This window comes from Loxodonta africana, chromosome 4 (assembly GCF_030014295.1).
Source record: "Loxodonta africana isolate mLoxAfr1 chromosome 4, mLoxAfr1.hap2, whole genome shotgun sequence".
In the NCBI taxonomy this organism is placed as follows: domain Eukaryota; kingdom Metazoa; phylum Chordata; class Mammalia; order Proboscidea; family Elephantidae; genus Loxodonta; species Loxodonta africana.
Genome location: NC_087345.1, coordinates 14,241,088 through 14,267,659, shown reverse-complemented (window position 1 = coordinate 14,267,659; position 26,572 = coordinate 14,241,088). Strand labels below are relative to the sequence as shown.

The following is a 26,572-nucleotide window of genomic DNA, read 5'->3' as shown; positions in this document are numbered from 1 at the left end:
GGGGTGAGCTGGCCTGAGGGGTGTCAATGAGGAGGCCTGGGCCAGCCCCACGGTGAGTATTCAGGCTGGGAGGGCTGCTGGGAGCCATTGGGGAGGATCTAGCTTTAGCACTATTAGCAGCACCGGGGACAGGAATCTGAGTCCAGTCGGAAAAGACATTCCAGGGGAAAATGAGGTGCTGGAGAGAGGCAGGACTGGGTGAGGGAGAGCTGACTTTGTAACACTTCCACCTGGAGAGAGGTCCAGCCCATTCCCCTGCATTGGAAGCTGACCCTCTGGTCTTTCACACAGAGTTTGTGGACTGCTGGGAAAACTTTATGAGCTGCCAGGGAAAGCCCTTTGAGCCCTGAGTGGGAATGGATACAAACGTGGACATCATTTCCCAGGAGCTTGAAGGCATCCTAAGGGTAAGATGAGAGCTGCCCCCTCAGACCTCCCTCATTCTCATGTTACCCCTTCATTGGCTCTCCCCTCCTTTCTTGGGAGACCCTCCTTTCTGCTCTCTCTCTCTCTCTCTGCCTACACCCCCTTGCAGCCTCTCCTCTCCTCTCCTTCAGGCTCACTCCACCTTTTGATCTCTTCTTTGCTCTCAGTGCCCCTCTCCCTCAGTTTCCCACTCCTTCCCTCCCTCCCACTCTCCTCCCTTGAGACCCCTTTGCTTACCTCCATCTGCCCACAGGGTTTCACCTTCCTCCTCCATCCTGTGCCTTCCTCTCCTCATCCCTCACTTTCCTTTTCTCTTTCAGGGGCCTCTTCTCTCCCCCTCAAGGTCACACTTAACTGTTCAACTTGATTTCTCCGTGTCCTTCCACCCCAGCATGAATCCAGGACTTCAGCTTCTCCTTCCATTTGTGGAGACTTCCCCTGGAGCTGGCACCTGAATTCGGACTTCTAGCCTACTGGACTGTGAGAGAATAAACTTCTCTTTGTTAAAGCCATCCACTTGTGGCATTTCCGTTATAGCAGCACTAGATGACTAAGACAAGCACTCTTTCATCTTCTCAAGAGAGGGAGAGGTAGCGTCCATGCCACAGGGAGGCACTGTTTAGAATCAATTTCTTCTCTGACATTTCCTGTCTGTCCATTCCTGGCGCTGAGAGTGACAGCCACTCCCCTAGAGCTTCACAGGCAGGAAGTTTGAATCAGGAAACTGAAAGGGAAACTTAAGACAGACCCACTTGTGGAGAAGGACAGATCGGGAGGTTTTCTGCTTCCAGTAGAACAGACATTGGTGAGTCTGCTTTCATGCATCGGTTGGTGAGCTCCCCGATTCTTGATCTGTGTCACTGTACATCACCTCAGTTGCAGATCACCTTAGGGGTCGAGACAACCCTGAGGCCAGCTGTGGATCACAGTCGGGGTACACACCTTAGGTCAGGGTAAGGGACCCTGAGGCTGGCTGTGGATCACAGTCAGGGTAGAGACCCCAGGTCAGCCTAAGGGACCCTGAGGCCGGCTGTGGATACAGTGGGGGTAGAGATGACCCTGAGGTGAGCTGTGGATCACAGTCGGGGTGCAGAGGACCCTGAAGCTGGCTATGGATCCCAGTCAGGGTAGAGATCTCAGGTCAGGATAAGGGACCCTGGGGCTGATGAAGAATCCTTCATCAGGAGTCAGTGGGGTAAGAAACAGGGAGGAAAGTCCATGTCCCCAGTGCAGTGGTCATGCTGTCTCCCTGCCCCTCAGCATCCTCTTCTGACCCCTGGAGGCTCTTCTTCCCCCTCCTGTCCCTTCACAATGGGCTTCTCTCTGTGAGATAGAGTCAGGTGCCTGTATGTGCAGGAAAAATAATTATTATTCTTCATTCCCTAGGAGCCTCTGACAAGGCTCCTCTTAGCAGGGATCTCACCACAAAGCCTCAGTGTCCTAAATTGGAACAGCGTATGGCAATGGGGTGTAGAAGCCTGGCAGGGCTAAAAGGCTCTACCTTAGACAAGAGAGAGATGGTGTTATGGATGGTATTGTAACCCCTCCCCTGTCCCCCCCCCCACCAAAACATGTGTTGGAATCCTAAGCTCCACAGCTGTGGATGTAATCCCACTTGGAAATAGGGTTTTTCTTTGTTTTGTTGATGAGGGCATATCATTATCATATGTTTTAAACCTAACAACTTTTGAGATATATAAAGGGCAGACTAGACACAGAGAGAAGCAATCATAAGCGGGGAAAAGACTGATGATATGTGGAGATCACCAAGAACACTGGAGCTACAGGAGCTGAGACAAGGATTTTCCCCAGATCCAACAGAGATAGAGCCTTCCCCTAGAGCCAGTGCCCTGAATTCAGATTTCTAGCCTCCTAAACTCTGAGAAAATAAATTTCTGTTCTTTGAAACCATGCACTGTGATATTTCTGTTACAACGGCACTAGATAACTAAGACAGATGAAGAAGTGGAGATGGACAATAGAGAACACCCGTGGACTTGGAACTAGTGTTTTTGGAGAGGTCTGGGATTGGGTGGCCTGGGTGGGAGGGGTCTGGTGGCCCAGGAGAGAGACTTGAAAGAGAAACATCAGATGGCTAGTGGATGACAAAGGAGATAGGGGAGAGACACCATAAGCATTTTGGAGTAAAATGCTGGCCCTAGACATGGAAGGCCCTCTATATCTCTGCACAACAGTTGGGGTGGTAATGCTCATTTCTGCTTTGTGTGGTGAGCTTGTTTTGGGGGAATGCGATAAAGGCCCTGGTTCAACCTGGGGCCTAGGTGTCATAACCAAGATTAATTTCCAATGGATTCAAATTAGGGTACACACCTTGGACAGCTTCACTGAAGGAAGCCCAGCCCCAAACTGAGGATACTTTCAGCCACAGCACTAGGTACTGTTCTAGGCAATTTACATGCATGAGTTCATTAATCTACCTGGTTAAATTTTTTCCAAGGTATTTTATTTGTTTAGATGTTAATGTAAATGGAATCGTTTTGCTGTTCTTTTTCAGATTTATCATTGCTGGTGTATAGAACCCAAATGACTTTTGTGTGTTGACTTCGTACCCTTCAACTTTGCTGAATTTATTTTAGAAGCTTTCTTGTGAATTCTCTGGGATTTTCTATATATCGGCCCATGTTGTCAAAAATAAACAACTCAGAACACCATTAACAGATTGCTCGCTTTTTGTTCTTTTCTCTGGTTTCCCTTGAGACTTGATAAATTCAGTTATTTTTGTCTCCTGGTTCACTTATTCTATCTTTTGGCTGTTTGACTCTATTGTTGAGTGTTTCTCTTGCTTTTTTAAATTTTTTTAACTCAGATGTTTTTTCTTCAGTTCCAGCAATTCTCTTAGGGTTTTTTTTTTTTTTTTTTATGTTTTTAATTTCTTCGTTACGTCTCTCACTTTGTTCCTCCATTTGTTTCCCGTGTACTTTTTGCTTTCTTTAAACATATTTAGGACCATAGTCTGAAAATTATCAATTCTTTCATTATTCTGACTCCCATAGGAGAGATTTTCTCTTCTTCATATTTTGCTTTTGATTGTTCCTTCTTCTCTTGTGATATCATGTGCTTTCTAAGTTTTGTTGAACTGGGGCCATTTTGTTAGCTGCCAACCTGAAGGCCAGTGCCTGTGCCCACCAGCTGTTCCATGGGAGAAAGATGCAGCAGGCCACCTCTGCAAACACTCAGAGCCCTGGGAACACCACGGGCAGCTTCCAAGCCCTGCCGGTTTGCTATGAGTCAGAATGACCCAGCAGCAGCTGGCTTGATATCTTCTCCTGAGAATCACTAGGTGGCATTATTATCCTTAGATTTTTTTTTCAGTACTGCTTCAGGAATTCCGTATGCTTGGTTTCTGGAATTTAATACATATGTGCGGGAGGAGAGTGGTTAGTTGTTCAGAGATGCTGCTGTAAGTGGCTATGTTGTGGGCCTCTCTATGTCTTTCCCTCAATGGCACCCCTGCACAGACACTCCCATGCTATCCTGCTATGGGCTGTTTCCTTTGTCCCTGTCAGTTTGAAATATTCCCCTCCCTCTGCTGCCCTTGCAGTTCCTCCCAGTTCCGGTACCTGTCTGTCTTGGGCCTCAAGGTAATTCCACAGCACTCTCACACAGTGCCACAGTCTACCTTCACCCCCTCTCAATTGCACAGCCTGTGAAATCCCCTGCCGAATTTTTGCCACCTTAAAAAAAAAATCAAGCTAGAGCTTCCCCAGATTAGCGTCTTTTCCCTGCTCCTTGATTGGAGTGTTACCCAGCCCTGTCCCAAGATGGATGCACTGAGTCTGTACTCCTCACCTTAGTGGGTAGGATCTCCTGACTTCTGAGCCAGCCCCGTTCCTCCTCTCCCCTGCTTCTGGATTATTTCAACTCTCCAATACAACATGTTGTCTGGAGTTCTGAGATCTCAGTCTGTGCTTGTTTTTATTTGTTGTTCGGTGGAGTACGTGGGAGCGTCCACTCACTTTGCCGTCTTGCCCCGCCTGCCGAACACTACTTATTTTTGCGTGTTGTCCTTGTACTCTGCAACTTTGCTGAATTCCTCTATTCTAGAAGCTTTCTTGTGAATTCTCTGGGATTTTCTGCATAAAGGATCATGTTGTCAAATATAATCAACTCGGAACACAATTAACAGATAATAGACAATTTGTAATTGGACAACACATTGTCACCAAGCGAGTCAGTGTTCAGTTAATTAAGATTTTCAACAGGCTATGTATGTAATTTTATCAGGAGCTTTGAACAAATTCTGATTGGTATGCGAAAATACATGAATCTTATAAGAGAAGAGTATTTACTCAAATATTATCAAAGCTTAAATAGAAACAAGACAGTCACAAAATTAGCGATCCATGGTTATAAGACCTCCAGAGTCTTGGAAACAGGACATGTTCATTAGCCTTCAATTGTTTTCTGAAAGAATGGGTTTCAATGAACCTGATCACCTAAATACAATTGTGTGAAACAAGCTTTTAAAATTTATAATTTAAGGCATAACTATAAGCTTCAAAAATTATATATACATATATATTTATTACACAATGCATAGGTTTCTAACTTTTAATAAGGTGACCTTTAGTGTTGTACATAAGAGAACTCTCTGTTTTCATAAACCCAAACTTATAACTATATTTTACAATGTCATCTGTGAATAAGGATAGTATTACTTTTTCCTTTCCAATCTGGGTACTTTTTTTTTTTTCTTTCCTTCTTGCTCTGGCTTCCAGTACAATACTGAATAGCAATAGTGAGAACCGGCAACCTTGTCTTGCTCCTGATTTTAAAGGGAAACTCTCAGGCTTTCTACGTTGAGTATAACGTTGGCTGTTGGTTTTTCACAAATGCCCAAAATCATGTTGAGGAATTTCTCTTGTATTCCTAGCTTGTTGAGTGTTTTTATCAAGAAAATATATTGGGTTTTATCATATGCCTTTTCTGCATCAATTGAGGTAAACATGAGGTTATTTTCCTTTGTTTTTTTTGATGGGGTATATTACATTGGTTGCTTTTCTAATATTCAACCCTCCTTGCATTTGTGGAATAAATACCACTTGGACATGTTATTTAATTCTTTTAATATGCTTTTGGATTCAGTTGGCTAGTATTTGTTGAGCATTTTTGCATCTACGTTCATAAGGGATATTGGACTGTAGTTTTCTTATCTTGTGGTATCTTTGTCTAACTTTGGTATCAGGGTTATGGTAGCCTTACTGAATGGATTAGGGAATGTTTCTTTCTCCTCTACTTTTTTGGAAGAGTTTGAGCAGGATTGGTGTCAACTCTTCTTTAAATGTTTGGTAGCATTCTTCAGTGAAGGCTGGTCCAGAACTTTTTTTGTTGTAGTTCGGAAGTTTTTGATAACTGTTTCAATCTCTTCACTGCTTATGAGTCTGTTGAGATTTTTTGTGTCTTCTTGAGTCAATTTAGGTAGATTACTTGTTCCTAGAAATTTTTCCATGGCATATAAGTTATCTAGTTTTTTGGCATACAAATCTTCGTAGTATTTTATTCCAATCCTGGAATGTCCTCACCTTCATTTCTTATTTTAGTCTTTTCTATCTTCTCCAACTTTCTCTCTCTTTTTTTTTTTTTTTTTTTTGACAGTCTAGCTAAAGTTTTGTTGATTTATTCATCTTTTCAAAAAAACAACTTCTGGTTTTCTTGAATCTCTCTGTTGTTTTTCTATCCTCTATTTCATCTATTTCTGCTCTGGTCTTCGTTATTTCTTTCCTTCTGGTAGGTTTAGGCTTAGTTTGCCCTTGTTTTTCTATTTCCTCAAGTTGTAGGGTTAGGCTATTGACTTGAGATCTTCCTTCTTTTTAAATGTAGGCATCTATTATTATAAATTTCCATCTGAGCACTGCCTTTCTTGCATCCCATAGGCTTTGGTATGTTGTGTTTTTATTTTCATTCAACTCTAAGTTTTTTTTTTTTTTTTTAATTTCTCTCTTCTTCCTTCACCCTTTGGTTGTTTAATAGTGTGCTATTTAATTTCCACTTATTTGTGTGTTTTCCAATTCCTATTAATTTCTAATTTCATTCTCTTGTGGTTGGAGAAGATACTTTGTACGATTTCAATCTTTTTAAATTTACTGAGATTATTTTGTGACATAGCATATGGTCCATCCTGTAGAATGACTCACGTGCACTGGAGAAAAATGTTTATTTTTCTCTTCTGGCCTCGAGTGTTCTACATGTATCTGTTAGGTCTAATTGGCTTATAATGTAGTCCAAGTCCTCTCTTTCCTTAATAATATTCTTTCTAGATGTCCTTTCCAATATTGAAAGTGGTATAATGAAGCCCCCAACTATTATTGTAGAGCCATCTATTACCCCCTTCATTCTGTCAGTATTTGCTTCACGTATTAGGTGCATATATATTTATAATTGTTGTATCTTCCTAGTGAATTGACCCTTTTATCACTAAACAACATCCTTCTTCATTTCTTATTACAGACTTTGACTTAAAATCTATTTTGTTTGGTATCAGTATGGTCACCCCTGTTCTCTTTTGGAAAAGATAGTATTTTGAAGAAGGTAATAAGGATGAATAATCCCTGCAAGAAAAAAGAGAAAGCAAAATATTATATATTAAATTAGGAAATTATACAAAATTAAAATTCTTCTAGGAAGAACGTATGATAAAAAAAATGACACTAAAGGAAATAGAACACATGAATAAACCCCAAGACATTAAAGTAAAAGAATGATTGGTTCAATTGTTTCCTGGGTGGGACTCCTCAGGCCAGAGCTGCAAGAGACTTCAGAGAGGGAACTCATGGGTCCTGCACAGGGAGAAAGCGTGCCTCCTCTGGAAGAACCAGGCACCCTGGTGGAGACCTAAGGGCAGAAGGAGGGCTGGGGCACCATCAAAGAGCTCTCTGCATTGAGTTTTCTCCCTTCCATTGTTTACAGATACATGGATCGACATACTTTCATTTATAACTTTAAAAATTTTCCTTTCACCACTGGGCGGAAGAAGACTTACTTGTGCTATGAGGTACAGCTCATGAATGGCAACTTCAGGAACCCACAGAACTGGATCAAGGGCTTTCTGTACAACCAGGTGAGTGTCTCAGTGCAACCTCTGCCAGCAGGGCCTCCCTAAATTCCTCTGGAACATTGATGTTCACTATGAAACATTTGTGGGTAGAAGGTTTTCTTTGCATCCCACGAAGTTTCTCTAACCTTTGAACCCCACTGTCCTGTGGGTTTGTCCTGGAGTTGGGTCAAGATGGGATGTGCTTTAGACCACACTCTGTGATTGGCTTCAGGCCACACACTGGCAACAAGTCATCATGTTCCATGTTCAGAGTCATGCCACACACCAGGTCTCACCCCACACCCCTCCGGATGTGCCTGGGACAGGTGGTATTAGGGCTGCAAAAAGTGGTTCTTGAAAACCATCGTTACCCAACTCCTTGCTTCCAACTGAAATGTTAAAAAGAAGGCTCTGCAATAGTTTACATTCTGATTTTCACAAGGCACAGGTTCCCAAATGCCTGTCTTCTGGGCTTAATCTTGGCAGAGATCTGAAGCAGGTGAGAGGAAGGGGTCAGCCCTGATCAGGGGTAGTGCCTACAATGTGGTAGGAGTCAGGGGTCATCAAGCATTCGGGGAGGAGCAAGGCCAGGCCAGGCCGAGAGTCCCTGAAGGTGAGGGACATTCATCCCTGACCCCTGCCCAGGATGCCTTCTGGCTCCAGAGGCTGAGTCTCTGCTGGCTCTGGCTCTAGCTGCACATGTTCTTTCTGCTCACTTTGGGCCTGGTAGGACCCAGACCACTCCTGAGAGGTACTGGTAAGGGCACTGGTCCCCACACCTGCCTCATCAGCTACACTTGGTGCAGGGCCACCCCACAGCCACTTCTCACATCACCTGTGACACCCCCTCACACTTTCCTTTGTCTCTGCATGGTCTTAGTGGCTTGACTGGGTCCCAGTCCCTGGTTGAAACTGTTTTCACTGCAGTTTGGGCAAATCTCCCAATTTCTATCAGCACATCAATGACTCCCATCACCAAAACCCCCACCTTGGGGAGGGTCCTATGGGGTCCCTTGTCCTCAGTCCTCCTGCTCGGCAGACTCTTTTGACAGAGTCTGTGCCACCCTCAGGCTCAGCACAGGTGAGGCCCAGAGTAGAAGCCTGTGGAGTGATTGGTGTGTGAGCAGGTGGGGTGGTAGGTGGGTGGGGGATAGGCAGGTGGAGGAGTAAGTCCCCCTGTGAAGAAAGCTCACCCAGTTCAATGGCAACAGCTCAATGACCTTAGTGTTCACCTGGCTCCCCCTCTCCTCCCTCCTCCAACTCATTCTCTCCTCACTGCAGGGTCAGGATAAGAGGGAGGCTTGTGAAGACCCTGGCCTTGGGTGCAAGATTAGAGGAGGGCCAGAAAAGTCAATAATCAAGATGAATAATGTTTTAATGCAAGCTAAATAATATTTCCATACAATATAGTGCATTAAAATATTATTTACCCTGATTGCTGAGGTTTGCCCCCTACCCCAATTTTGTGCTGAAGGCCAGTGTTTCACTTGCCTCATCCTGTTCCCGGTCCTCCTCCCTGTTCGCAGCAAGGGATCTAACCCTTCTTTCTTCTCTATGCCCAGTATCATCCTAATCCCCAGCTACGCCGCCACGCAGAGTTGTGGTTTCTAGAATGGATCTCTTCTTGGCAACTGTACCCCGGGCAGCACTTAAGGGTCACGTGGTTCCTCTCCTGGAGCCCTTGCCCTTACTGTGCACAGAAAGTGGCTTCCTTCCTGCAGAGGAATAGCCATGTGAGCCTGAACATCTTTGCTGCCCGAATCTATGACCGCTTGGAAGGTTATGAGGAGGGACTGCGCTCACTGTACGATGCCGGTGCCGACATTGACATCATGACCTACGGAGGTCAGACTGCAACCATGGAGGGAGAGCAGTAGCCTGGGAAAGGAAGCTACTAGAAGGGGTGGGCAAGATTTAAAATATCTGGTGGAGAAGCCTCTGTTTGCTGTGGCTGGAGGTGATAGCAGAATCAGGACAAGCCTTGGGAGTCTAGTGGAAGACAGAGTTCAGGGGAGGAGATGTGGTCCAGGGGATGGAGGGAGGGTGGTTGGAAGTGCAAGAACGACTTGGATGCTTCCAAAAAGAAGGAGCTTTGAGTGGATCAGGTTCCAGCTGGAAGAAAGAGTTTGGGTTTGGTGAAGGAGCTAAATCCCTATGGGAGGGAAAGAGAAAGAAAGAGATACAAATCCTGGTGCAAAAGGTCTATCCCTAAGAGTTGTACAGCCTTGTTGCCCTTGAACAGGTGGAACTTGACTTTTCCTCCCCTCTCTTGTTTCAGAGTTTAAGTACTGCTGGAGAGCCTTTGTGGACAACCGGCTATGGCCCTTTAAGCCATGGAATAGGCTGGATGAAAACAGTGAACTCATGTCAGGAAAGCTTGAATGCATTCTCCAGTAAAGGGTTTCCTAACTGTCTTCCTCTCCTTTCTCTCCTTGAGCCTTTCCTTCCCCTCTGCTCAGAGCCTCCTCTTGGTTCTCTACTCCTTGCAGGGGCACCCAGCACCTTCCTTTCTAACCCTTCTGTTAATATTACTCTGCTTTTCTCCCTCCTTGTGCCCTTCCTTTCTGTTATCTATAATTTTGCTGTCTCCCAGTCTCTTCTCTGCTTTTTCCTTCAAACTTTCCCACTCATTGCAGAAATTCTCCTTATCCTCCTAGGTGGGTGGGGGGTAGAAGACTAGAAGACAGATATCTGTATCTCAAGCAGCGGCAGGGAATCTCTGTTGAACAGAGGAAGAAAACATCTTTCAAGAAGAGTAAATACTCTGCCAGAATCTCCAGATTAATCAAAACAGAGCAATAAAATGAACAGAGCTCAAAATGGATGTACTTCCTTAAAACATGTTGGTAAGATTGAATTCAGTCAAAACGATGGAGTAGGCACCTCTAGGGGGACTTCCTTCCCAAAAGCACCAAAAAAGAAAAAGAAAAAAATCTTCAAAAACTGTCAGAATCAACCATATGGGAACTCTGGAAGATATTCAAAGGTTACAGCAACCAAATGAATTTTATCCATGAGAAAGGCTGCTTTGTGGTGTTTTAACTGTTGAATTAAAACAAAACCCCACCAAAAAAGAGATAGTTAAGGGTCCTATAAACAAATGTTCGTTAGGTGGCTAATTTCTGCTAGCAGAGGAGTGTCCCAGTGAAAATACTAGACTGACGCTCTGCTAGAAATTAAAACAAAAAATTTTACTGAAGGATAAAGACAAAAAAAAAAAAATTCTTTTCCTGAAGTGGGAGAGCACACGCAGATGCCTAAGTGAGATGTTGCAGTGTGTCTCTACACCCAGGGAGAGTTGTGAGGTATTTATCAGGCACAGCAAGGAAGGCAAACACTTTTACATCAAGGTGAGGGGCAGGGGTGGGGTTACAGGGGAAAAACAGGGGAAGGAGGGAAAAAAGTCACCAGGGTTTGCCAAGATACAGACTTTCCTAACATCAATTTCTAACCTAACATTAATCTCTTATTTCCAGAAATAAATTGACTAAAGCAATGTTTTTAAAGCCAGGTGTGTGAATATTTTTGACATGGGGGATTAGTGATTGGTAGTAGACTGGCCAACTCTAGTTGAAGACCTTGAAATGTAAAAGTTGACCATTAGTCCAGGAAGCCATGATGATTAGATCAGCCTAGGAAGCCATGATGATTAGATCAGCTTCAACCTGAAGTCTTTTAAAATGTAAATATCAGCCATCTGGCTAGGAGGGAGTGAATTACAGCCTAGACATTTACTAGATGAATTGCCTGAGATCAGTGAAGAAAGCAAGATTATTTACTTAAACTAGGGCCCTGATCTCCACACTCTTTGTGTCACAAGCAGTCAGACTTTCACAGGAAGCCATATTGTCTTTGTAGAACGGCTGAGGTAGGCCTCAAACCTAGGTGTAGCTTAATTCAAAATGGAATTTCAATTTAGGTCTGGGGTGAACAGCCCCAGTTTCAAGGTTTGCATATTCGGGAACTCAGCCCAAAACTGCTACTGCGCTCCCTGTTTGCAAGAAGAAAAGAAGTTATATAGGCAGTGAGTAAAATTTCCTCTAACAAAGAAAATCTAAGTGATTGGTTAAAGAAATTCTAAGCAACTGGTTAAGTGAGAAGTCTCTAATTGAGGGAAGAGTTATCAAAGCAGGGAAAGCTAATTCACTGGGTACTTTGAGAGATTCTTTCTTTGTGATTGGTTTGACTTTGATTTACAGAGTCAAAGAGACTCAATTTGACAAACCGACATAACCTAGTCTTTTCTGGGTCTCAATTAATGTCTTCCAGAGTTCATGGGTATTTTATCTCTTGTGAGAGACCTTATTTTATCCAATACATTTACCATAAATTTGGTGCTGCTTTGAAAAACAGCCCTGGAAAATGCCCAAAGTTACGGTAAGGCTGGCTGAATTTATGGCTTGAATTAGAACATTGAACATAACTTAGCTTCACCTCGCCTCCCTCCTAGGTGGCCCAGCAGCTTGAAGATGGCAGTCTGTATTCTTTGTGTGGGTATCTGGCCCCAGGGGGGAGCAGAGTGGACTCAAGGAGTTATGGTTTTCTGTTTTGATCTGTCTGTGGGTTCCCCTGAAGGACTGACATTAAGGACCTGCCTTTGTGCCACCAAACTGGGAATTCCCTCAGGGCAGAGAAGTGGCTAGGGGGGACATTCCTCAAGAATATTGAAATCCAAATCAAGCAGCAGATGCTGCCTGGGACAAAAATTAACAGAGGCAAAAAATGTTAAAAGCTGGGTAGGTATCTTAGACCAGGTCTCTAGAGAAGCAAAACCAGTGAAACATCTATCTACAGATAGAGAGATTTATAACAAGGAAATGGCTCATGTGGTTGTACAGGCTGGAAGGTCCCAAGTCTGTGGGTCAGGATGGAGGCTTCTCCTGACTCACAGAGCTGCAGGAGCTGGCGAATCCAATATCGGCAGATAAGACAACAGGCCTCTGGCTCTCAGGGTGTGGAGGCCAACAAATCCCAAGATCAGCAAGCAAGCTGATAGGTCACTGGCTCACAGACTGCAGAGGCTGACAAATCCCCATATTGACAGGGAAGCTGCCAGCTCATCTCCGAAGAGCTGAAGGTCAGATGAACAGGAGCCAGCTGCAGGACCTAGAGCAAGAAAAGCCTGCGAGCCTTGCCAGAAAGTCCACCTATATTGGATGCAGTCTAGACCCCCAAGGAAACTCTCTTTCAACTGATTGGCTACTCATAGCAGATCCCATCATGGAAGTGATCACATTATATCAGATCTCATCATGGAAGTGGTTCCATCATTATATGACTGCCAAATACATCATGACTACCAAACCACTGAGATCCATGGCCCAGACAAGGTGACACACATCTTCCCCTTTCCTTTTCCTTCTCAAGAGCCTAGTTCCTTCCCAAATATTCCCCCCATTGCCATTAGACCCTGACTCCAAAGGTGGACTGGAAGCCTTCTCTGGCCCTCCCCCAAAGTCTGGTTGTTCTTCCTCCTCTTCCCACTCTCCTCCATCACCTCCTCATCATCACTTCTCCTCCCCTGAACTCCATTCCCATCGGCCTCCAAATCTGCTCCCAGAGTTCAGGGCCATCTCCTCCAGGAGCTCGAACTCCACTCCCATCGGCCTCCAAATCTGCTCCCAGAGTTCAGGGCCATCTCCTCCAGGAGCTCTTTCTACCCACCTCATCCTAGCAAAGTCTCACAGCTCTGAGTCAACTGGGACCCTCCTCATAACAGGCTGTAGCACAGATTTACACAGCAAACACTGGCAGGCCCTTGGCTCTGTGTGTCCCAAGGACTCACCTCTCCTGGGGCTCCTGCAGATGGAACAGGCAACCCAGTAGTGCTGCTCTGGATCTAGGTTCTGGAAGGGGCTCTTTCCAGGAAGAACAAGATGGAAATCGTGGGTTTTTCCAGAAGAGGCAACTCTCTATCTACCATGATCTGATGCTCCAAGGCCTCATGGTGGGAGGATGTGTCTTATTATGAAGAAAAAGAAATGTAGAAACACGTAAATACATGCCAGAGATATACAACCGAAAATTGAGTCTAAAATACAAATGTAATTTGAGATTTTAGAAAATCTGTTTTTTTTTTAAGCACCCCAAGTTGAAATATACATGGCTATATGTTCAAATTCATCCATATGAATTTCTAGCATACATTAAGAAGGTTATTTTGTCATTGGTGAAGAATCTCCTAACATACCGGATTTAGTGTCCTGATCTCCTGCTCATGGTAATTGATCGTGAGCACTTCCCGTCCGTCACTGGACATGCACGGGTATGCACAGTTGTCCATCCACAGTTTTATGGTATGGTTGTGGAGGTTTGCATTCAGCAGCATAACTTCTGGGGGTGAGAGAACAACCTGCTGGAAATTTTAAGATCTTTTCTCTCACAAGTGATAGTGTCATTGTAAGATGTAGTTGTTATTAAGTGCCATCCAGTTGGTTTCCTCTCATAGACACCCCATGTACACTGGAACAAAATATTGCCCAGTCCAGCATCATTCTCACAATCATTATTATGCTTGAGCCCATGTCTTCTCTCTCTGCCATCTTTATCAATTCTGACACCAACCATCCTTCCCACGGTGCTCTCTACTTCTCTGCTGGGTTTGATAATTCATTGCAATAGCCACACAGAACTCACAGACAATACTCACAATTATGGGATTTATTAAGGTTGTAATAGATTATAATTCAGGTTCAGGAACACTCAAGATATAGTTCTTCCACCAGTACAGTCTCTTCCCAGCCATGTGCGCAGGCACACCTCTTCCTGGCCCTTGGCCTCTGCCCTGCTCAGGCAAGTGTTACAGAGCTCTTTCAGCTCTGCCAATAAATACCCAGAGGCATTCTAATCCACCAGCAAGCCTCCTGCCCAAAGGCACTCAGCTTTCAGGAAGCCCACCACACCATCTCTTGCCATCTTTTCTCTGCCACCACTTCTTGAGCTCTCTCTCTGTCGCCAAGTTCCAGAAGCTTCTCAGCACAGGGATCCTGGGTCCAAAGGACACACTCTCTACTCCTGGCTGTTATTCCTTGATGGTGGTAGGATCCTCTCTTTCCCACCTCTGGGGAGGCTCATTTCAAGCCCAGTGGGAGGGCAAAACTGACCAATCCCCTTGGTGGGCCACAATTACCCTATTTGCGCAGTCTCACCCAGTCACCTGGGTGGAAGTTAAAAGGTGAGAAAGGCCACACAAAAGCGAGCCATTGCACCACAGAGAGGGAGGATCAGTGTGGTACATGTCTGTCTTCCCCAGACTGGGGTCTCCTGGAGGGCAGGCAGGGAGGGGCATGGTCCACCCTTGCATCTCAAGTTCTTGTTCAGTCCGGACCCTGAGTAGGTATACAGGGGACTCATGAGGAATGAATGAGGGAATAAATGAATGGCTGATTGATGCACATGCCTTCCTCCTGGGGAGAAAAGAGGCTGAGCATGGTAGCCTCCATTCGGCCTGCATGATCACTCAGCCTATAGCCCCTCACCTTCCGTTCTCCTTTGTTGTTGTTGTTGTTAGGTGCCGTGAAGTGGGTTCCAACTTGTGGTGACTTTACGTACAACAGAACAAAACAATGCCCAGTACGGCACCATCCTCACCACTGTTGCTACGCTTGAGCCCATTGTTGCAGTCACTGTGCCAATCCATCTCCTTGAGGGTCTTTCTCTTTTTTTTCTTGACTGTCTACTTTACCTTCTCCAGGGACTGATGCCTCCCGATAATATGTCCAAAATAAGTAAGACAAAGTCTTGGCATCCTCAGTTCAAAGGACGACTGTGGTTTTACTTCTTCCGAGACAAATTTGTTCATCCTTCTGGCAATCCATGATATATTCAATACTCCTCGACAACACTGGAATTCAAAGGCATCGATTCTTATTCAGTCTTTATTCACTGTCCAGCTTTTACATGCAAATGAAATCATTGAAAATACCATGGCTTGGGTCTCTGCTTTTGAACCCTTTAAAGAGGTTTTTTGCAGCAGGTTTGCCCACTGCAATATGTTGTTTGATTTCTTGATTGCTGCTTTCATGGGTGTTGATTGTGGATACAAGTAAAAAGAAATCCTTGACAACTTCAACCTTTTCTCCGTTAATATGATGTTGCTTATTGGTCATCCCTTCTCCTTTACCTTCAGGGTTTTTGCCATGTAGGAATCTGGTTCCTATCCTCCAGGAGCATTTAGGAGAAGCTGGAAGCAGATTGGCAGTACCAGGTCACCTGGTACATCTCCTGGAGCCCTTGTGCTGAATGTGCCCAGCAAGTGACCACAGTCCTGCAGGAGCACCACAAAATCAGCCCGAGGATCTTTGCAGCCCGCCCGTATTACAGCAACAAACAAGAGCATCAGCAGGGGCTGAGGGCCCTGCAGGAGGCTGGGTCCCAAATCAGGGTCATGACTTCTGGGGGTGAGCTGGCCTGAGGGGTGTCAATGAGGAGGCCTGGGCCAGCCCCACGGTGAGTATTCAGGCTGGGAGGGCTGCTGGGAGCCATTGGGGAGGATCTAGCTTTAGCACTATTAGCAGCACCGGGGACAGGAATCTGAGGCCAGTCAGAAAAGACATTCCAGGGGAAAATGAGGTGCTGGAGAGAGGCAGGAGTGGGCGATGGGGAGTTGACTTCGGAAGACTTTGGGCTGGAGAGAGGTCCAGCCCATTCCCCTGCATTGGAAGCTGACTCTCTGCTCTTTCACACAGAGATTGTAGATTTCTGGGAAAACTTTATGAGCTGCCAGGGAAAGCCCTTTGAGCCCTGAGTGGCAATGGATCCAAATATGGACTTCATTTCCCAGGAACTTGAAGGCATCCTAGGGGTAAGATGAGAGCCACCCCATCAGGCCTCCCTCATTCTCATGTTATCCCTTTACTGGCTCTCCCCGCCTTTCATGGGAGACCCTCCTTTCTGCTCTCTCTCTCTGCCTATGCCACCCTGCAATCTCTCCTCTCCTCTCCCTTGGGCTCACCCCACCCTTTGAACTCTACTTTGCTCTCAGTGCCCCTCTCCCTCAGTTTCCCACTCCTTCCCTCCCTTCCATTCTCCTCTCTTGAGGCCCCTTTGCTTAACTCCATCTGCCCACAGGGTTTCATCTTCTTCCTCCATCCTGTGCCTTCCTCTCCTCCCCCTTCACTTTCCTCTTCTCTTTCAGGTGCTCTTCCCTCCACCTCAGGGTCCCACTAAACTACTCAACTTGATTTCTCCGTGTCCTCCCACCCCAGCATGAATCCAGGACTTCAGCTTCTCCTTCCACTTGTGGAGACTTCCCCTGGAATTGGCACCTGAATTCGGACTTCCAGCCTACTGGGCTGTGAGAGAATAAACTTCTCTTTGTTAAAGCCATCCACTTGTGGTTTTTCCCTTATAGCAGCACTAGATGACTAAGACAAGCGCTATCTCATCCTCCCAAGAAAGGGAGGGGTAGAGGCCACACCCCAGGGAGGCGCCCTTTACAATCAATTTCTTACGTGTCCTTTCCTATCTGTCCATTCCTGGTGCCTAGAGTGACAGCCACTCCCCCAGAGCTTCACAGGCGGGACGTTTGAATAAGGAAACTGAAAGTGAAAGGGAAGCTTTAGACAGACCCACTTGGGGAGCAGCAGGGATCCGGAGGTTTCCTTCTTCCAGGAGAGCAGACATAGGTGAGTCTGCTTTGATGCGTTGGTTGGTGAGCTCCCCAATTGTTGATCTGCATCACTGTGTGTCACCGTAGGGATAGAGACGACCCTGAGGCCAGCTGTGGGTCACAGTTAGGGTAGAGGTCTCAGGTCAGCATAAGGGACCCTGAGGCTGGCTGTGGATCCCAGATGGGATAGAGACCTTAGGTCAGCATAGGGACCCTGAGGCCAGCAGTGGATTACAGTCTGGGTAGAGAAGACCCTGAGGCTAGCTGTGGATCACAGTCAGGGTAGAGACCTCAGGTCAGGATAAGGGACTCTGTGGCCAGCTGTGGATCACAGTCAGGGTAGAAAGCTCAGGTCAGGATAAGGGACTCTGTGGCCGGCTGTGGATCAGTCGGGGTAGAGATGACCCCGAGGCTGGCTATGGATCACAGGCAGAGTAGAGACCTCAAATCAGGATAAGGGACCCTGAGGCTGGCTGTGGATCCCAGGCGGAGTAGAGACGACCCTGAGGCTGGCTATGGGTCACAGTCAGGGTACAGACCTCAGGTCAGGATGAGGGACCCTGAGGCTGGCTGTAGATCCCAGGTGGGATAGAGACCTTAGGTCAGCTTAGGGACCCTGAGGCCAGCAGTGGATTACTGGGTAGAGAAGACCCTGAGGCTAGCTGTGGATCACAGTCAGGGTAGAGACCTCAGGTCAGGATAAGGGACCCTGAGGCTGATGAAGAAAGAGTCTTTCATCAGGAGTAAGTGGGGTAAGATACAGAGGGAGGAAAGTCCATGTCCCCAGTGCAGTGGTCACATTGTTCCCCTGCCCCCCAGCTTCCTCTTCCGACCCCTGGGGGCTCTTCTTCCCCCTCCTGTCCCTTCACAATGGGCTTCTCTCTGTGAGATAGAGTCAGGTGCCTGTATGTGCAGGAAAAATAATTATTATTCTTCATTCCCTAGGAGCCTCTGACAAGGCTCCTCTTAGCAGGGATCTCACCACAAAGCCTCAGTGTCCTAAATTGGAACAGTTTATGGTAATGGGGTGGAGAAGCCTGGCAGGGCTAAAAGTCTCCGCCCTAGACAAGAGAGAGAGATGGTGTTATAGATGGAATTGTGCCCCCCGCCTCGAAATATGTGTTGGAATCCTAAGCTCCACAGCTGTGGATGTAATCCCACTTGGAAATAGGGTTTTTCTTTGTTTTGTTGATGAGGGCATATCATTATCATATGTTTTAAACCTAATAACTTTTGAAATATATAAAGGGCAGACTAGACACAGAGAGAAACAATCATAAGCGGGGAAAAGACTGATGATATGTGGAGATCACCAGGAACACTGGAGCTACAGGAGCTGAGACAAGGATTTTCCCCAGATCCAACAGAGATAGAGCCTTCCCCTAGAGCCAGTGCCCTGAATTCAGATTTCTAGCCTCCTAAACTCTGAGAAAATAAATTTCTGTTCTTTGAAACCATGCACTGTGATATTTCTGTTACAACGGCACTAGATAACTAAGACAGATGAAGAAGTGGAGATGGACAATAGAGAACACCCGTGGACTTGGAACTAGTGTTTTTGGAGAGGTCTGGGATTGGGTGGCCTGAGTGGGAGGGGTCTGGTGGCCCAGGAGAGAGACTTGAAAGAGAAACATCAGATGGCTAGTGGATGACAAAGGAGATAGAGAAGAGACACCATAAGCATTTTGGAGTAAAATGCTGGCCCTAGACATGGAAGGCCCTCTATATCTCTGCACAACAGTTGGGGTGGTAATGCTCATTTCTGCTTTGTGTGGCGGGCTTGTTTTGGGGGAATGCGATAAAGGCCCTGGTTCAACCTGGGGCCTGGGTGTCATAAAAAAAAAAAAATAACCAAGATTAATTTCCAATGGATTCAAATTAGGGTACACACCTTGGACAGCTTCACTGAAGGAAGCCCAGCCCCAAACTGAGGATACTTTCAGCCACAGCACTAGGTACTGTTGTTTTAGGCAATTTACATGCATGAGCCCATTAATCTCCCTGGTTAAATTTTTTCCAAGGTATTTTACTTTTTTAGATGCTAATGTAAATGGAATTGTTTTGCCAATTTCCTTTTCAGATTTATCATTGCTGGTGTATAGAACCCTACTGACTTTTGTGTGTTGACCTTGTAACTTTCAACTTTGCTGAATTTCTCTCTTCTAGACACTTTCTTGTGGATTCTCTGGGATTTTCTATATACAGGATCATGTTGTCAAAAATAAACAACTCAGAACTCCATTAACAGATTGCTCGCTTTTTGTTCTTTTCTCTGGTTTCCCTTGAGACTTGATAAATTCAGTTATTTTTGTCTCCTGGTTCACTTATTCTATCTTTTGGCTGTTTGACTCTATTGTTGAGTGTTTCTCTTTTTTTTTTTTAGCTCAGATGTTTTATTCTTCAGTTCCAATAGCTCTCTTTCTCTCTCTCTCTCTCTTTTTTTTTTTTTTTGGATGCACTTAATTTCTTCATTAAGTCTCTCACTTTGTTCCTCCGTTTGTTTCCTGTGTACTTTTTGCTCTTTTAAAACATATTTAGCACCATAGTCTGAAAATTATCAATTCTTTCATTATTCTGACTCCCATAGGAGAGATTTTCCCTTCTTCATGCTTTGCTTTTGATTGTTCCTCCTTCTCTTGTGATTTTGAGTGCTTTCTAAGTTTTGTTGAACTGGGGCCATTTTGTTAGCTGCCAACCTAAAGGCCAGGGCCTGTGCCCACCAGCTGTTCCATGGGAGAAAGGTGCAGCAGGCCACCTCTGCAAACACTCAGAGCCCTGGGAACACCACGGGCAGCTTCCAAGCCCTGCCGGTTTGCTATGAGTCAGAATGACCCAGCAGCAGCTGGCTTGATATCTTCTCCTGAGAATCACTAGATGGCATTATTATCCTTAGATTTTTTTTCAGTGCTGCTTCAGGAATTCTGTATCTTTGGTTTCTGGAATTCCATACATATGTGTGGAAGGAGGGTGATTAGTTGTTTTGAGATGCTGCCGTAAGTGGCGGGGATCAACTGTCCCATGGCAACGGTGGGGGCCTCTCTATGTCTTTCCCTCGATAGCATCCCTGCACAGACACTCCCAAGCTATCCTGCTATGGGCTGTTTCCTTTGTCCCTGTCAGTCTGAAATATTCCCCTCACTCTGCTGCCCTTGCAGTTCTAGTGCTTGTCTGTCTTGGACCTACAGGTAACTCCACAGCATTCTTACACAGTGCCACAGTCTACCTTCACCGCCTCCCAATTGCACAGCCTGTGAAATCCCATGGTGAATTTGTGCTATCTTAAAAAAAACAGTCAGGGTAGAGCTTCCCTAGTTTAGCTCCTTTTCTGTGCTCCATGATTGGAGAGTTACCCAGCCCTGTCCCAAGATGGATGCAATGAGCGAGTACTCCCCACCTTAGTGGGTAGGATCTCCTGGCTTCTGAGCCAGCCCATTCCTCCTCTCCCCTGCTTCTGGACTTACTCCAGCTCTCCAAAACTGCTGTCTGGAGTTCTGAGTTATCAGTCTGTGCTTGTTTTTATTTGTTGTTCTGGGGGAGTATGTAGGAGCATCCACTCACTTTGCCATCTTGCCCTGCCTCCAAAACACAACTTATTTTTGTGTGTTGTCTTTGTACCCTGAAACTTTGCTGAATTCTGCTATTCTAGCAGCTTTCTTGTGAATTCTCTGGGATTTTCTGCATACAGGATCATGTTGTCAAATATAAACAACTCAGAACACCATTAACAGATTGCTATGCTGGTTTAATATACAATTTGTAATTGGACAACGTGTCACCAAGCAAGTCAGTGTTCCAATTAATTAAGATTTTCAGCGTGCTATGTATATAATTTCATCAGGAACTTTGAACAAAAAAATTTTCATTGGTATGCCAAAATATATAAATCTTATACAAGAACAATATGTACACAAATATTATCAAAGCTTAAGTAGAAACCTCACCAAGACAGTCACAAAATTAGTGATCCATGGTTATAAGACCTCTGGAGTCTTAGAAACAGGACATGTTCATTAACTTTCAATTGTTTTCTGAAAGAATGAGTTTCAATGAGCCTGATCACCTAAATACAATTATGTGAAATGAAATAAGCTGCTTTTAAAAGTTATAATTTAAGGCATAACTCTAAACTTCAAAAATTATGTATATATATTATATACATATTATACAACACATAGGTTTCTAACTTTTAATAACACGACCTTTAGTGTTGCGGGAAGTCTCTGCTTTCATAAACCAAAACTTCTATTTTACAATGTCATCTGTGAATAAGGTTAGTTTTACTTTTTCTTTTCCAATCGGTTACATTTTATTTCCCTCTCTTTCCTTCTTGCTCTGACTTCCAGTACAATCTTGGATAGCAATAGTGAGAACCAGCATCCTTGTCTTATTCCTGATTTTGAAGGGAAAGCTCTCAGTCTTTCTCTGTTGAGTATTACGTTGTCTCTCGGTTTTTCACAAATGCCCTTAATCGTGTTGAGGAATTTCTCTTGTATTCCTAGCTTGTTGAGTGTTTTTATCAAGGAAATGTATTGGGTTTTATCAAATGCCTTTTCTGCATCAATTGAGATGAACACCAGGTTATTTTCCTTTGTTCTTTTGATGGGGTATATTACATTGGTTGCTTTTCTAATATTCAACCCTCCTTGCATTTGTGGAATAAATACCACTTGGACATGTTATTTAATTCTTTTAATATGTTTTTGGATTCAGTTGGCTAGTATTTGTTGAGCATTTTTGCATCTACGTTCATAAGGGATATTGGACTGTAGTTTTCTTATCTTGTGGTATCTTTGTCTAACTTTGGTATCAGGGCAATTGTAGCCTTACTGAATGAGTTAGGGAATGTTTCTTTCTCCTCTACTTTTTTGGAAGAGTTTGAGCAGGATTGGTGTCAACTCTTCTTTAAATGTTTGGTAGCATTCTTCAGTGAAGGCTGGTCCAGAACTTTTTTTGTTGTAGTTCGGAAGTTTTTGATAACTGTTTCAATCTCTTCACTGCTTATGAGTCTGTTGAGATTTTTTGTGTCTTCTTGAGTCAATTTAGGTAGATTACTTGTTCCTAGAAATTTTCACATGGCATATATCTAGTTTTTTGGCGTACAAATCTTCATAGTATTTTATTCCAATCCTGTAATGTCCTCACCTTCATTTCTTATTTTAGTCTTTTCTATCTTCTCCAACTTTCTCTCTCTTTTTTTTTTGACGGTCTAACTAAAGTTTTGTTGATTTATTCATCTTTTCAAAAAGACAACTTCTGGTTTTCTTGAATCTCTCTGTTGTTTTTCTATCCTCTATTTCATCTATTTCTGCTCTGGTCTTCGTTATTTCTTTCCTTCTGGTAGGTTTAGGCTTAGTTTGCCCTTGTTTTTCTATTTCCTCAAGTTGTAGGGTTAGGCTATTGACTTGAGATCTTCCTTCTTTTTAAATGTAGGCATCTATTATTATAAATTTCCATCTGAGCACTGCCTTTCTTGCATCCCATAGGCTTTGGTATGTTGTGTTTTTATTTTCATTCAACTCTAAGTTTTGTTTTTTTTTTAATTTCTCTCTTCTTCCTTCACCCTTTGGTTGTTTAATAGTGTGCTATTTAATTTCCACTTATTTGTGTGTTTTCCAATTCCTATTAATTTCTAATTTCATTCTCTTGTGGTTGGAGAAGATACTTTGTACGATTTCAATCTTTTTAAATTTACTGAGATTATTTTGTGACATAGCATATGGTCCATCCTGTAGAATGACTCACGTGCACTGGAGAAAAATGTTTATTTTTCTCTTCTGGCCTCGAGTGTTCTACATGTATCTGTTAGGTCTAATTGGCTTATAATGTAGTTCAAGTCCTCTCTTTCCTTAATAATATTCTTTCTAGATGTCCTTTCCAATATTGAAAGTGGTATAATGAAGCCCCCAACTATTATTGTAGAGCCATCTATTACCCCCTTCATTCTGTCAGTATTTGCTTCACGTATTAGGTGCATATATATTTATAATTGTTGTATCTTCCTAGTGAATTGACCCTTTTATCACTAAATAACATCCTTCTTCATTTCTTATTACAGACTTTGACTTAAAATCTATTTTGTTTGGTATCAGTATGGTCACCCCTGTTCTCTTTTGGAAAAGATAGTATTTTGAAGAAGGTAATAAGGATGAATAATCCCTGCAAGAAAAAAGAGAAAGCAAAATATTATATATTAAATTAGGAAATTATACAAAATTAAAATTCTTCTAGGAAGAACGTATGATAAAAAATGACACTAAAGGAAATAGAACACATGAATAAACCCCAAGACATTAAAGTAAAAGAATGATTGGTTCAATTGTTTCCTGGGTGGGACTCCTCAGGCCAGAGCTGCAAGAGACTTCAGAGAGGGAACTCATGGGTTCTGCACAGGGAGAAAGAGTGCCGCTTCTGGAAGAACCAGGCACCCTGGTGGAGACCTAAGGGCAGAAGGAGGCCTGAGGCACCATCAAAGAGCTCTCTGCATTGAGTTTTCTCCCTTCCGTTACAGATACATGGATCTACGTACATTCTTTTATAACTTTAAAAATTTTCCTTTCACCACTGGGCGGAACAAGACCTACTTGTGCTATGAGGTACAGCTCATGAATGGTGACCTCAGGGTCCCACAGAACTGGATCAAGGGCTTTCTGTACAACCAGGTGAGTGTCTCAGTGCAACCTCTGCCAGCAGGGCCTCCCTAAATTCCTCTGGAACATTGATGTTCACTATGAAACATTTGTGGGTAGAAGGTTTTCTTTGCATCCCACGAAGTTTCTCTAACCTTTGAACCCCACTGTCCTGTGGGTTTGTCCTGGAGTTGGGTCAAGATGGGATGTGCTTTAGACCACACTCTGTGATTGGCTTCAGGCCACACACTGGCAACAAGTCATCATGTTCCATGTTCAGAGTCATGCCACACTCCAGGTCTCACCCCACACCCCTCCGGATGTGCCTGGGACAGGTGGTATTAGGGCTGCAAAAAGTGGTTCTTGAAAACCATCGTTACCCAACTCCTTGCTTCCAACTGAAATGTTAAAAAGAAGGCTCTGCAATAGTTTACATTCTGATTTTCACAAGGCACAGGTTCCCAAATGCCTGTCTTCTGGGCTTAATCTTGGCAGAGATCTGAAGCAGGTGAGAGGAAGGGGTCAGCCCTGATCAGGGGTAGTGCCTACAATGTGGTAGGAGTCAGGGGTCATCAAGCATTCGGGGAGGAGCAAGGCCAGACCAGGCCGAGCGTCCTTGAAGGTGAGGGACATTCATCCCTGACCCCTGCCCAGGATGCCTTCTGGCTCCAGAGGCTGAGTCTCTGCTGGCTCTGGCTCTAGCTGCACATGTTCTTTCTGCTCACTTTGGGCCTGGTAGGACCCAGACCACTCCTGAGAGGTACTGGTAAGGGCACTGGTCCCCACACCTGCCTCATTAACTACACTTGGTGCAGGGCCACCCCACAGCCACTTCTCACATCACCTGTGACACCCCCTTACACTTCCCTTCGTCTCTGCATGGTCTTAGTGGCTTGACTGGGTCCCAGTCCCTGGTTGAAAATCTTTTTACTGCAGTTTGGGGCAAATCTCCCAATTTCTATCAGCACGCCAAGGACTCTTTCCCATCACCAAAACCCCCACCTTGGGCAGGGTCCTATGGGGTCCCTTGTCCTCAGTCCTCCTGCTCGGCAGACTCTTTTGAAAGAGTTGGTGTCACTTCAGAGTCAGCACAAGCCAGGCCCAGAGTAGAAGCTTGTGGAGTGACTGGTGTGTGAGCAGGTGGGGTGGTAGGTGGGTGGGGGATAGGCAGGTGGAGGAGTAAGTCCCCCTGTGAAGAAAGCTCACCCAGTTCAATGGCAACAGCTCAATGACCTTAGTGTTCACCTGGCTCCCCCTCTCCTCCCTCCTCCAACTCATTCTCTCCTCACTGCAGGGTCAGGATAAGAGGGAGGCTTGTGAAGAAAGACCCTGGCCTTGGGTGCAAGATTAGAGGAGGGCCAGAAAAGTCAGTAATCAAGGTGAATAATATTTTAATGCAAGCTAAGTAATATTTCAATACAATATAGTGCATTAAAATATTATTTACCCTGATTGCTGAGGTTTGCCCCCTACCCCAATTTTGTGCTGAAGGCCAGTGTTTCACTTGCCTCATCCTGTTCCCGGTCCTCCTCCCTGTTCGCAGCAAGGGATCTAACCCTTCTTTCTTCTCTATGCCCAGTATCATCCTAATCCCCAGCTACGCCGCCACGCAGAGTTGTGGTTTCTAGAATGGATCTCTTCTTGGCAACTGTACCCCGGGCAGCACTTAAGGGTCACGTGGTTCCTCTCCTGGAGCCCTTGCCCTTACTGTGCACAGAAAGTGGCTTCCTTCCTGCAGAGGAATAGCCATGTGAGCCTGAACATCTTTGCTGCCCGAATCTATGACCGCTTGGAAGGTTATGAGGAGGGACTGCGCTCACTGTACGATGCCGGTGCCGACATTGACATCATGACCTACGGAGGTCAGACTGCAACCATGGAGGGAGAGCAGTAGCCTGGGAAAGGAAGCTACTAGAAGGGGTGGGCAAGATTTAAAATATCTGGTGGAGAAGCCTCTGTTTGCTGTGGCTGGAGGTGATAGCAGAATCAGGACAAGCCTTGGGAGTCTAGTGGAAGACAGAGTTCAGGGGAGGAGATGTGGTCCAGGGGATGGAGGGAGGGTGGTTGGAAGTGCAAGAATGACTTGGATGCTTCCAAAAAGAAGGAGCTTTGAGTGGATCAGGTTCCAGTTGGAAGAAAGAGTTTGGGTTTGGAAGGAGCTAAATCCCTATGGGAGGGAAAGAGAAAGAAAGAGATACAAATCCTGGTGCAAAAGGTCTATCCCTAAGAGTTGTACAGCCTTGTTGCCCTTGAACAGGTGGAACTTGACTTTTCCTCCCCTCTCTTGTTTCAGAATTTGAGTACTGCTGGAGAGCCTTTGTGGACAACCAGCTACTGCCCTTTAAGCCCTGGTATAGGCTGGATGAATACAGTGAATTCACGTCAGAACAGCTTCAACGCATTCTCCAGCAAAGGGTTTCCTACTTTCCTCCGGTCCCCTAACTGTACCTTCTCCCTTCTCTCCTTGAGCCTTACCTTTCCCTCTGCTCAGCGCCTCCTCTTGGTTACCTGCTCCTTACAGGGGCATCTAGCACCTTCCTTTCTGACCCTTCTTTTGAAATCACTCTGCTTTTCTCCTTCCTTGTGTCCTTCCTTTCTCTTATCTATAATTTTACTGTCTCCCACTCTCTTCTCTGCTTTTTCCTTCAAACTTTCCCACTCATTGCAGAAATTCTTATCCTTCTAGGTGGGTGGAGGGTAGAAGACTAGAAGACAGACATCAGTATCTCAAACAGTGGCAGGGGATCTCTGCTGAACAGAGGAAGTAAATGCCTTCTTTTAAGAAGTGTAAATACTCTGCTTGCCACAATCTTCAGATTAACCAAAACAGAGCAATAAAATGCACAGAACTCAAAA

The 26,572-nt window shown here is 44.8% G+C and overlaps 1 protein-coding gene across 1 annotated transcript; it reads left to right on the top strand.

Moving 5' to 3' along the window:
- The first annotated feature begins 1,112 nt into the window (after nucleotides 1-1,112).
- Nucleotides 1,113-26,572, top strand: LOC100662891 (DNA dC->dU-editing enzyme APOBEC-3G-like). Its single transcript, XM_023559986.2, has 9 exons — nucleotides 1,113-1,231; nucleotides 7,354-7,504; nucleotides 9,043-9,325; nucleotides 9,759-9,874; nucleotides 16,968-17,106; nucleotides 18,973-19,045; nucleotides 23,599-23,749; nucleotides 25,296-25,578; nucleotides 26,010-26,572. Exons 2-9 carry the CDS (start codon nucleotides 7,358-7,360, stop codon nucleotides 26,156-26,158), a joined length of 1,341 nt encoding a protein of 446 aa, XP_023415754.2. The 5' UTR covers nucleotides 1,113-1,231; nucleotides 7,354-7,357; the 3' UTR covers nucleotides 26,159-26,572.

Excerpts from the sequence above, each read along its gene's own strand:
- LOC100662891 (XM_023559986.2), top strand. The coding sequence starts at position 7,358 with ATGGATCGACATACTTTCATTTATAACTTTAAAAATTTTCCTTTCACC. Across the intron at positions 7,505-9,042 it reads AGGGCTTTCTGTACAACCAG|TATCATCCTAATCCCCAGCT; the intron begins GTGAGTGTCTCA and ends CTCTATGCCCAG. Across the intron at positions 17,107-18,972 it reads TTCCAGGAGAGCAGACATAG|GGTACACACCTTGGACAGCT; the intron begins GTGAGTCTGCTT and ends GATTCAAATTAG.